This window comes from Sesamum indicum, linkage group LG8 (genome assembly GCF_000512975.1).
Source record: "Sesamum indicum cultivar Zhongzhi No. 13 linkage group LG8, S_indicum_v1.0, whole genome shotgun sequence".
NCBI lineage: Eukaryota > Viridiplantae > Streptophyta > Magnoliopsida > Lamiales > Pedaliaceae > Sesamum > Sesamum indicum.
In genome coordinates this window covers 2,903,222-2,914,865 of record NC_026152.1, presented here as the reverse complement: position 1 = coordinate 2,914,865, position 11,644 = coordinate 2,903,222, and the positions used below count along the sequence as shown (strand labels likewise).

Genomic DNA, 11,644 nt, shown 5'->3' with positions numbered 1-11,644 from the left:
TATGGCCTGTTTCTTGGTCTTCCACGAGATGAGTGAAGACCCAAGAAAGACACAAAAGCCGGTACTTGAGCATCTGGAATCAAGACACGAGGCCCAACTAGCATCGGAGTATGCAGAAAGAGTAAGAGCGTTGTGAGCAGGGAAGAAAAGACCCAATGAACTTGAACCCTTCAAATAGCGAAGGATACAGAGAGCAGTGTCCCAGTGAGATGTTCGAGGATGAAGGATACAGAGAGCAGCATCCCAGTGAGATGTTTGAGGATGCTGGAGAAACTGAAATTAGTTGCTGAACATGGAAAGAAATATCTGGATACATGAATCCAAGATAAAGCAGGTGTCCCACTAATCGTCTATATTTGCCCGGGGATGACATCTTGCAACTCCTTTGTCTTCTCCATCTTTACTTTCAAGTATGCCTAGCTATTTTACAAGTAAAATTTATGTTATAAAATCATCTCTTTTGGTTATGGAACATGGCATAGATGTGGGGAGGTTGTGAAAGGACCAACATTAATGATAAGCGCCTGCTTTACAGTCTCAACGTCTTGTTGATTCAGATGAAGCAAAGAACACTGCTGCAGTTGATAACGAGTTCTCAAAGGAGATATCTCACATTTCAGGTTGCTCAACCTCTTGATGATTCAGATCATGGTTCAAACTATCGGCCGATATTGATCCCATAAATTCACCCGATTACATATATTATCTCAGGTGACTCCGTATCGTCGTTACAGTGATATATCACCAATAAAATCGGATTTTATAGTCAAGAATGTACGAAGATGGGCCATAGAAAGCTGCTGACAAAGTTGCAGCAGACAAAGGATGATGGCAGAGCTTCCTGAAGAAGATAACAGACCCTAATCGCATCCATTGACAAATTTTTTAGTTATACGCTTTATTCCTTAGTTGCTTAATGTGAAAGTTGCACACGTTTCTATTATTTTGTAACAAGTCTTTAGTTAGCTTCAAATCAGTTAGCATTGGTTAGACTCCGTTAGCAGCAGTTAGTTTCTCTTCTCTGTGTTTAAACGCTTGAGAGGCAGCCATAGTAGATACGATCAATACAATACAAAGCTTCTGCATAGTGGTTTCTCTTCTCTGTGTTTAAACACTTCAGAGGCCGTTAATGGTTTGGTTTCAAGGATTTTGGTTATACTTGAAGCTGTCCATGTTGAGAGTGATAGTGAAAAAGCTGTCCATGTTAATGGCTTGGTCCATAGTTGGGGGTTGAAAATTGCCATGATAGTGAAAAAGTAGAAATTAAGAACCAAAAAAGTTGATCAAATAACAAAAAATAGAGTAAATTTTCGAATTAAATTAGACCTTGCAGCTGAGATGTATTGAATATTGATAACTCTTGTTAAAAACAATGGGTCGTCAAACCTCAGTGTCATGATGCATATTTATCTTATGCATTTTTATGATTAATTTTATCGATGTTTGATATGATAAAAATTTTGGTTTGTTATATAATATAGTAATTTGTGATACTTAAATTTTTTTTGTAATTTTATTTTTTTTTTTTGGAATTTTTTGAGCATCTTTTATATTTGTTTCATATATCGCGATATATCAAGATTGATGTGAAACAATATCCCTCAATATTAACACCAGGACTTTGAACCATGATTGAGATGAACAAGTCCCATTTGCATTATGTCACCTAAAAGACTGTCAGTGCTATCCCATTTGCATTGTCACCTAAAAGACTGTTGGTGCTGTCGGCAGGGGATCACAGCTTTTGGCAACTTCTCCGGCCACTGATTGTGTAAGTCAAGACTAGAAAGTGCGCGGGCGTTTAAAGGTGACACTGTCTGGATTTCAATGAGATAGCAGCAAGAAGAGTGTATCTTGTGAGATTAGCTGACGGGAATCATTAAGGCATTTCTTAGGGCAAACCATAAGCTGCTCTGGTTTGAAGCTTAGGGGTTGACAAATTGTTGGAAATAAGCTTTAAAATTTTCTACATTGTCAAATTATTTCCAACACTTTATTTGATCTTAATGTGCCAGTTTAATTTGATATTTATTTGAGATTTATGGTCCCATTATTATGATGATTTAATTGTGGATTTATAAGATTTAATAAATATTTGACCGTCACATTTTATATATTTATGTGACCTATTTATAATTGAATTTATTATAATATTATGAGTTCTAATTAGGTCACTTAATATTTTATAACGATCAAATTCTTATAACTATTTAAAGGGCCATTAGCCTTTTTTTCATTTGGCACATTGAGAGAGATATAGATTTTATATGGTTTATGAATTGAGAAATATTTTATACTCCCACAAGTATTTGTAGAGTTTTGCAACGTGACTGTGGATTGATTCCTAGTCTCCTCGTGGTCGTGCACATGGGATGAGACACTGCTGAGAGCTAATGGGGTTTTATCCTGGAGTCATGGTCAGTCGTTAAAACTTGCACGTAGAGAGGCAATCATGGTTTTAGGTCAGCGACAAGTGTCGTGACTCTCCATCGGTGCAGCTTTTCTAATTTCTAATTTTATTTCGTTCATTTCTGTACTATATGTAATTGTCATAATATGTATAATAATATTTTATGTTTTAATGTTATTTTGAGATGTGATTATAAACACAAATCACATCATTTTCCACAACAATCTAAAGCCATGATTATGAATGTGATTTGTGTCGTGACTCTCCATCGGTGCAGCTTTTCTAATTTCTAATTTTATTTCGTTCATTTCTGTACTATATGTAATTGTCATAATATGTATAATAATATTTTATGTTTTAATGTTATTTTGAGATGTGATTATAAACACAAATCACATCATTTTCCACAACAATCTAAAGCCATGATTATGAATGTGATTTGTGTTGAAAAAAAAGAAAACTGCATGATTACAATTCTAATTCAGAGTTTGTTCTTGTGCGAGGCATTTGATTTTCAAATGAAAATTGAGGTATATATGTTGCATTAGCTACTCCAAAAGTGGAACATATTTGATACTTCAAAGAGCTCTCGTCAACAAAATGGTATGAGAATTTAATAAGGCCAATGTGATTCGATCATGCTGTAAGAGGTATGTCTATTTTTTTTTATGTTTTCATAAGAAAGTGAAATTTAATTAGTTCTGTTATGGTCTCTTTCTTGGATTGGTGTTTGAATTGCAAGAGAGTACATATGGAGCCTTAACAAATTTGCATGAAGTATTTTAAATATACTGTTTTATTTATTGCCTTGAAATTCTACTTGCTCATCTCTAAGTCAAGAGTTTGGTATGAAAATTTTGCCTCATATGAAATTCCAAGAGTTGATTGTATGACTCTTTTATCATGTTATACTCTTTGTAGCAAGATTTTTTTATCAAGTTGTGCACAATAATTGTTTGTCAAATATGCACAACGAGTTTATGTGTACATTCTGAAAAGGAAAATTGCCTAAAGAAATTATGCATTCTCTGTGATAAACCATTAGGTAAATTTTCATTATTCATTAATGGAGTTATGTTCCAAATCATCATAAATAGAATTATTAGTAAGCAAACTATGAATAAAAAAAAGAGAAATATGCAAATTATTTGAGTGTTACAATTTCTTTGATTTATTAAGCAGTAATTAACTTCCATAACTATTGTTAATTAGCTAGGTTTGTAATGGCCATTGAGAACAACGGCTAATTAATTTAATTATAAGGATAATAATCAAGTTTAGAGCTAAAAATGAATGGGAATAAATTTATTATTATTAAAAATTATTAATGAGTATGAATGTGCCTTTAGAAACATTATATTCATGATTTTGTAACTACCATACACATAGGATATGTATTTCTCATCCATCCACAACAAATTTATAAAATGAGATTAGCATTTGATAAGCTTGTTTAATTTTTTTATAAAAATTGAATGACTAGAAAATGCATGAGATACCCAAAAGTATGAGCCTATATAATCTTATATATATTTTTTTATATATGAGTTCACATATCAAATTATTGGATTTATATATTGATTCTCAAATATTAGAGTCGAAATCTCTTTGCTCTGCAAGTATTTATATAAACAACAATTTTATGAGATTATTCCAAATACTCATGCCTAAGTGATCAGTTGTATGGGTGAAGAGTACTTTTCTTTCGGCTACAAATTTACTGACTTGGGATGCTTCATATATGAATGAACATGTAGAAGTATTTGGTGAAATTGAATTTCTATTATTTAGTAGAATAAATGAATGATTAGATTGAATAATGTTGGAGGTTATATTTTAATAACATTCTAAGATGCAATTATTATTGTGTTTATTTTGGGTGATTAATGATACCCTTAATTGAACAATTAAATTCTTGCAAATCTTATCAAGTGTGGGGGTATGCACAAATTTTACTTGTCTATAATAGAAATGCACAATATAATATTTTATTATTAGAGCAACAGAAGTAATGGAGATATGGAATTTATGTGATTGCTTATTTTCTCCAATGTCAAAAGGGAGTGTGGGGGTTGAAATATGATAGAATGTGATATTGTGATAACCCTTATGTGGCATTTATATTGTGTTTAATTAGAACTGATGGACCTAGTAAAATGTGGTAATTAATATAATCATGAATTTTGAAAATAATTTTTTTGAAATGTGAATGTGCAAGAGTTACACATTAAAATAAAGATATGTGAAATTTGCTTTCATGATTGAGAAATTATTTTCTTTGAATTATAAATGCAGAGAGAGTATGCAATAAGAATAAAGACATGTGAATTATTATTTTGTGGAGTTCTTATTTTGATATGCAGGTCATGTGCTTGACATGATAGTGAAAAAACAAAAAAAAAAAGAGGCATGTGATATAATATTTCATGTGATGGAAAAGTGCCTCAGGGGACTAGCGCAGAGGCAAGATCCTTTATCATCGAAGGGGATGGGCTAAGCCCGTAAGGAAGTCAACTCCGGGAGTAACCCAACCTTTGTGATTGGAGACCCCATGAAGAAGCTTCAATAGGTAGAAACAACCCGCACTGCGAGACTTATATATAGCACATTATTTTGAGGAGAGAGTATAAAAAAAAAAAAAAAAATACAATGATCTCCTTCCCATCCCTAAGGTGAAGTGCTATAAAATGTGATGTTAGGTTGGGCTTTGACCCTTAATGAGACCAAAGGCGGGATTTCCGCGAGGTATGGGTCACACATACCTTTGGAGGGCTCACCTAAGTGAGAGTTGTCATGGGCCATGACTATAGGTTTGAGCTAACCCTAGAGACCTCACGAGAATCAGGATCAGAGCGTAGCCATTAACGCGCTCAACCACTATAACCATGTCCTAAAGTCTATATCGTGTGTGTGGTAATTGAAGTTTGGCTTAAGGGGCATAATTCAAGGCGAAGTCCATTATTGCTCCTTCAAATGGATTTTTCAACACTAAGTGTATGTTCAAGCCCGAAAGGTACATGCACCGATTGCACGGTATAAGTTGCAACTATTTTATTACATATTTTGATTTCGAAAATTTTAAACCTTGTGGGGGATTGTTGGAAATAAGCTTGAAAATTTTCTACAATGTCAACTTATTTCCAACACTTTATTTGATCTTAATGTGCCAGTTTAATTTGATATTTATTTGAGGTTTATGGCCTCATTATTATGATGATTTAATTGTGGATTTATAAGGTTTAATAAATATTTGACCGTTACATTTTATATATTTATGTGACCTATTTATAATTGAATTTATTATAATATTATGAGTTTTAATTAGGTCACTTAATATTTTACAACGGTCAAATTCTTATAACTATTTAAAGGGCCATTAGCTTTTTTTCATTTGGCACATTGACAGAGATATAGATTTTATATGGCTTATGAATTGAGAAATATTTTATACTCCCACAAGTATTTGTAGAGTTTTGCAACGTGACTGTGGACTGGTTCCTAGTCTCCTCATGGTCGTGCACATGGGATGAGACACTGTTGAGAGCTAATGGGGTTTTATTCTGGAGTCATGGTCAGTCGTTAAAACCTGCACGTAGGGAGGCAATCATGGCTTTAAGTCAGCGACAAGTGTCGTGACTCTCCATCGGTGCAGCTTTTCTAATTTCTAATTTTATTTCATTCATTTCTATACTATATGTAATTGTCATAATATGTATAATAATATTTTATATTTTAGTATTATTTTGAGATGTGATTATAAACACAAATCACATTATTTTCCACAACACAAATTACTAGAGATCATGAATAAAGAAGTAGCAGTTGAAAGTCGTTTTCTTAGAACTGAGAAATATGTGAGTTGCATTCACCTGTTCGGCAGCCCCAGCCTGAGAAGGAATTATTCCATATCTTCAGACAACTGATCTTCTCTTTTCTTTGAAACAAAAACTAACCCACGTTGGACGAACCGACCACCACAAAAAAATTGTCAAATCCTGTCTGCGCTACCCTCCAAACCAAACACCTTTTCATGATTACACGCAACATCAAACAATTGAGGAAACTGAAAAAAATAAAAAACGCCCCATGCAATTGGCAAGGCAAAACAAGAGAGTCCAACGAGCAGAAGCAAAAGTTGGAAAGAACTCCTTCACCTTCAGACAGCAACTTCTCCGGGAAATGGCGGACGCCGGCGGCAGCTATCCAATTCCGGTGATCGATATGCAGGATTTTCCGGGCGAGTCCGCGAAGCTGATAAAGGCGTGCGAAGAGTGGGGATGTTTCAGGATTGTGAACTTCCAGGGGGTTCTCCCGGAATCGCTGATGCTGGAAATGAAAGGGGTGATGGGGTCGCTACTGGAGCTGCCGAGGGAGATCAAGATGAGAAATCGGGATGTGATCGCCGGTAGTGGGTATATGGCGCCTTCCCAAATAAACCCGCTTTACGAGGCGTTGGGGCTGTATGATATGGCCTCTACGCCATCTGTTGACGACTTCTGCTCAAACTTGGAAGCAACTCCTCATCAAAGGTCGGAAACTATCAAACACATATTTATACATGTAGAGTTATGTGGTTATACAACACACACACACAACACATTAGCACTACAAACCAGTCCTAATCTCGTACCGCGTTTTATAAGGACACTATCATGAGTACAAATTTACATTTTTGGTGATTTTGGCTGTTCCAAGACAACCTCAAACGCTCATCACTATGTCCAAAAACAGAAAAATGTTTTGTTTAAACTGTTGTAAACATCCCTTTTATTGTGAAAAGGTGTTTTTGTTATACCTGCCAATCAATCTCTAATAAGCTGCAATTACCATCAGGGCAACAATCTTAAAGTATGCTAAAGCAGTGAGGGAACTGATGATGGAGATTGGACATAAAATAGGAGAAGGGGTTGGGGTGCATGATGTTTCACTTGAGGATTGGGTTTGTCAGTTCAGGATCAACAGCTACAAATTCAGCCCTGAAACTGTGAGTTCCTCTGGACTACAACTGCACACAGATGCTAGCTTTCTCACTGTTCTTCAGGATGATGAAATTGGTGGACTTGAAGTGATGAAACCTTCTGGGGAATTTGTGGCACTTCATCCCTGCCCTGGAACCCTTGTTGTCAATCTTGGAGATATTGCTGCTGTAAGTTATTATCATCTTATTTTTTGGATTTTATAAGCTTTATAGTATTTTATAGCATTCTCCTATACGTGTAATGTGAAAGATGTGGAGCAACGGGAGATTCTTGAATGTGAAACACCGCGTGATGTGCAAGGAAGCAGGCATAAGGATTTCAATTGCTTCGTTCCTGTTAGGACCGAGGGAGGCCGCGGTGGAGGCTCCGCCGGAGTTGGTCGATGTGGAACATCCTCGTCTCTTTGTTCCTTTCACTTATCTGGACTACAGAAACCTACGGATCCCAAATAAGCTCGACACCGGCGAAGCCCTTCATCGGTTGCGGCTTCACTAATAATAGTTGAGACAAATTGCAATAATTTGATACCTCAACTTTTGTGTATTTGTCGTATTGGTGCATCAACTTTCTGACATTGCTGAATTGGCATGTTATTGTCTGAATTCGATTGGTTTAGTTTTTCTTGCCAAGATTATTTTGTTTGAATTTGATTGTAACAAATACGAAATCACTATTTAATTAAAAATAAATAAAACATTGGTCACATTTTATTTTCAAAATCATTTAAAATACGACCATTCAAAAATTCTTTTACCAAACTCTCTTTAATTTAAAAAAAAAAAACATCTAATCCGAATTAAGTTTGAATAGAAATGAAATTGAAAGTTGCTGAATTGCACGTATCTAAAATATTGATGTACAACAATAAAGTTGTAACTTAATAATTAAGGCTGAAATTACGTGTTCCAATTCCATTAGTAAGGACTCATGAGTTCAAATCTTCATGAAATGTTAATACATTTAATTACAATATTTGTTTTTAAAGATTTAGCATAATTTTCAGACACTCCCTTATTATTTAAAAAATTATCAATACCCTCTTGATTTTAACAGTCTTGTAACAATTAGCTCAATCCGCTAAGTTTTCATATATTTTCTGTGGTGAACTAACCAAAATGCCAATGTAGATTAAAAATTATAATTTTATTTATTTTTAAAAATTTTCTAATTCTTTTTATGACTTAAGTGGATAATTTTTTAATAGTTTTTTAGAATTTTTAATTTATTCTGTTCGATTTTTTTATATTTTAATTTTTTTAAAAAATACATTAAGGACAAAATTGATAATTTTATATCTTCATTAAAAATTACATAATTTCATCAAATATCAGGAGTATTTGTAATTTTTTAAATAATAAAAAGTATTCACAATCATGTTAAATTTTAAGTGAGGTGGTTGTAATGTGTTCTATTTTATATGAATTTAACATCAATTTATTTTTTTTCAATTAATTATTACTAGAAACTTATTAGTATATTAATCAACTTGTTGGAATAATATAACTAAAGTAAAACACAAAAGCGGAATGCTGTCTGCACAATCCTCTGAAAATTAAAATAGGCAGGCATTAACACAAGCACTTCTACCGGAGCAATGGCCGACGAGATTCCGGTGATCGATTTCCGAGAATTTCCAGGCAGCTTATCGAAGCTGATCAAGGCCTCTGAGGAATGGGGTTGCTTCAGGATTGTGAATTTCGAGAGCATTCTCCCAGTTTCGCTCATGTACGAGATGAAGGAAGTGGTAGCATCTTTGCTGGATCTTCCCCTGGAGATCAAACAGCGCAACGTGGATGAGATCGCCGGCAGTGGCTATAGAGTTCCGGGACTGATTAATCCCATTCACGAGGGTTTGGGTCTGTATGACATCGCTTCCTCTCAGGCTGTTGATGCCTTTTGTGCCCAGTTGGATGCTACTCCTCTGCAAAGGTTCCAACTTTTATACGAATTTCTACTTGCTAACGTTCCGGTTTTCTTTTGATTTTTGAATGGATTGAGAGGGGTGTTTGTTTGGTTCCATTTTCTGGAAAGGTAGTATCTTTACATCTGGAGGTTTTGATGTTCTTGGAATTGTTAACTTGAAGGCAAACTCCGTTTTAGCTTGAAACCTGAGTTTTTGGAGCTGTTGCTTTTAGTTGAGGAATTGCTGTTATTAATCTGGTGATTCTTGTAAATAAGAGTTTTGATGTTGTAAATTAGGTAATGGATGTTTATTGCAGAGATTATAATGTTGTAAAGTTGGGAAGTTGTGTTGTAGTTCTACAGTCGAGATCTAACATTTGGAATTTGCACTATCAGGGCCACAATTACAAGATACGCTAAAGCAGTACACGAGCTGATCATGGATATTGGATGTAAAATAGGAGAAGGTTTGGGTCTGAGAGATGTTCCTTTCAAGAACTGGCCCTGCCAATTCAGGATTAACAAATATCCCTTTACGCCTGAAACAATTGGTTCGGATGGGCTAAGAACACATACGGACAACGGGTTTCTTACCATAGTGCAGGATGATGAGCTATTTGGTGGTCTTGAAGTGATGCGGAAACCAGGTGAATTTGTTGCCGTTCAGCCTCGTCCGGAAGCCCTCCTAGTCAATTTCGGAGACATTGCTACAGTAAGTTAATCTGTTCTCCCTGTGCTAGTTAAGACGATCACATTGTAATGACTCGTGAAATTTATTTTTTTCCATGTATAGGTGTGGAGCAATGGAAGATTCTACAATGTGAAGCATCGGGTTGTCTGCAAACAAGAAGGAATCAGAATTTCGGTTGCTACGTTTCTCTTAGGACCAAAGGAAGCAATGGTTGAGGCACCGCCTGAATTAGTGACTCCAGAAAATCCTCGTCTCTTTGTTCCATTTGGGTTTGAAGATTTTCGGAAAACTAGATTCTATAAACACATGAATGCAGGTGAAGCTCTTGATCTCTTTCGTGTCAAATCCTGAATCAAGTCTAGAATTCTACATTGTTTTCAACACACATGTTTAAGAGTACTTTTGCTTTCTGGTCGTCAGCTATAAAAAGCACATGTTTGAAAAACACATATTGTTGGACTTCTTCTCAGCTACATACAGCACATGTCATGCTGAAGTTGATCAATGTTTAGCAGAAGATGATGCTGTTTGAGTTGATCACGTTGGATCCACGAAAGAGATGAATAACTTATTTAGATGTAATAATGTCAATACTTAATTAAAATTCCTTACTGAACTTTTTCCTAAGCATAGTTGGATAATTCATATTAAAATAGGAGTAATATTCAATTATTCCTACATGTCTGCTATATGGATCTATAACAGAGATATGACTAAAATATGAGTGGTAGTTGCTGAAAGAGATTATTACAGCTACAGCAACAGCTACCTATATCTTTTCAAGAATCCCTTACCATACCTTAAATTTCCTTGGAATTCGCTTTAACCATCATTGAACAACTTTAATAGTAGTAACATATATGTACAAATGAAACAATAGTCATTTTCCCATATATATATTACTTGAAAGAGTATCTTTCCCTCCAACTGGCTATACATTCATCCACACAAAATTTAAACCATCACTTTATTAACGATCTCACCGCAACATTCGTCTTCATTTTCTCTAACTTTTGTTATTCTCCCGATTTCTTTCTTTTCTTTCCTTACAACCGGAAAATGAAGCTCCAGGGGTCTGAACTCCCTGTCGGAAAGCCCCAAGCAAGAAGGAAAACATCAAAGCTTGCTCCACTTGTTGCCCTGACAATATTTCTAACAATCCCTTTGTATTACCCCACCATAAGAGACTCTACCAAGAAACTGTCTGAAACTTCGCGTCCATATGAAACTTTGGAGGAAACAATAAAACCAACCACCCATTTAGAAACTCCCCCTAATGACAATACTGATGAACCTTCGACATTAAGCGATGCTAGTTTGGAAACCCCCGCAACGGACAATACTGATGAACCTTCGACATTAAATGATGCCCAATTAGAAACTCCCCCGACAGACAATACAGATGAACCTTCGACATTGACCGATGCCCATTTAGAAACTCCCCCGACAGACAATACAGACAAACCTTCGACATTAACTGATGCCCATTCAGAAACTCGGCGGACGGACAATATTGACGAACCTTCGACGTTGACTGATGCCCGTTTAGAAACTGGCCCAACGGACAATACTAACAAACCTTCGACCTTAACCGGTGCCCGTTTAGAGACCCTTCCAGGGGAAGAGACTAAGGAACCTTCCACGGTGACCGGTTCCCATTTA

At 35.4% G+C, this 11,644-nt stretch overlaps 2 protein-coding genes across 3 annotated transcripts; both read left to right on the top strand.

The window, feature by feature from the left end:
* LOC105167500 (2-oxoglutarate-dependent dioxygenase DAO-like) lies at window positions 6,486-8,009 on the top strand. Its single transcript, XM_011087259.2, has 3 exons — window positions 6,486-6,939; window positions 7,244-7,556; window positions 7,639-8,009. Exons 1-3 carry the CDS (start codon window positions 6,497-6,499, stop codon window positions 7,882-7,884), a joined length of 1,002 nt encoding a protein of 333 aa, XP_011085561.1. The 5' UTR covers window positions 6,486-6,496; the 3' UTR covers window positions 7,885-8,009.
* LOC105167498 (2-oxoglutarate-dependent dioxygenase DAO-like) lies at window positions 8,893-10,606 on the top strand. 2 transcript variants are annotated; one of them, XM_011087257.2, is made up of 4 exons: window positions 8,893-9,318; window positions 9,688-10,003; window positions 10,085-10,298; window positions 10,453-10,606. In XM_011087257.2, the coding sequence occupies exons 1-4, from the start codon at window positions 8,984-8,986 to the stop codon at window positions 10,512-10,514; spliced, it is 927 nt and encodes a 308-aa protein (XP_011085559.1). In that variant the 5' UTR covers window positions 8,893-8,983; the 3' UTR covers window positions 10,515-10,606. The 2 variants fall into 2 exon arrangements, with proteins under 2 accessions (XP_011085559.1, XP_020552058.1); XM_020696399.1 differs by having other exon boundaries at window positions 10,403-10,606.

What these genes read in the sequence shown, in the direction of transcription:
- LOC105167500 (XM_011087259.2), top strand. Translation starts at nt 6,497, where the DNA reads ATGCAATTGGCAAGGCAAAACAAGAGAGTCCAACGAGCAGAAGCAAAA. An exon ending in GAAGCAACTCCTCATCAAAG is followed by an intron (nt 6,940 to 7,243) that starts GTCGGAAACTAT and finishes AATTACCATCAG; the next exon opens with GGCAACAATCTTAAAGTATG. An exon ending in ATCTTGGAGATATTGCTGCT is followed by an intron (nt 7,557 to 7,638) that starts GTAAGTTATTAT and finishes GTAATGTGAAAG; the next exon opens with ATGTGGAGCAACGGGAGATT.
- LOC105167498 (XM_020696399.1), top strand. Translation starts at nt 8,984, where the DNA reads ATGGCCGACGAGATTCCGGTGATCGATTTCCGAGAATTTCCAGGCAGC. An exon ending in GATGCTACTCCTCTGCAAAG is followed by an intron (nt 9,319 to 9,687) that starts GTTCCAACTTTT and finishes TTGCACTATCAG; the next exon opens with GGCCACAATTACAAGATACG. An exon ending in ATTTCGGAGACATTGCTACA is followed by an intron (nt 10,004 to 10,084) that starts GTAAGTTAATCT and finishes TTCCATGTATAG; the next exon opens with GTGTGGAGCAATGGAAGATT.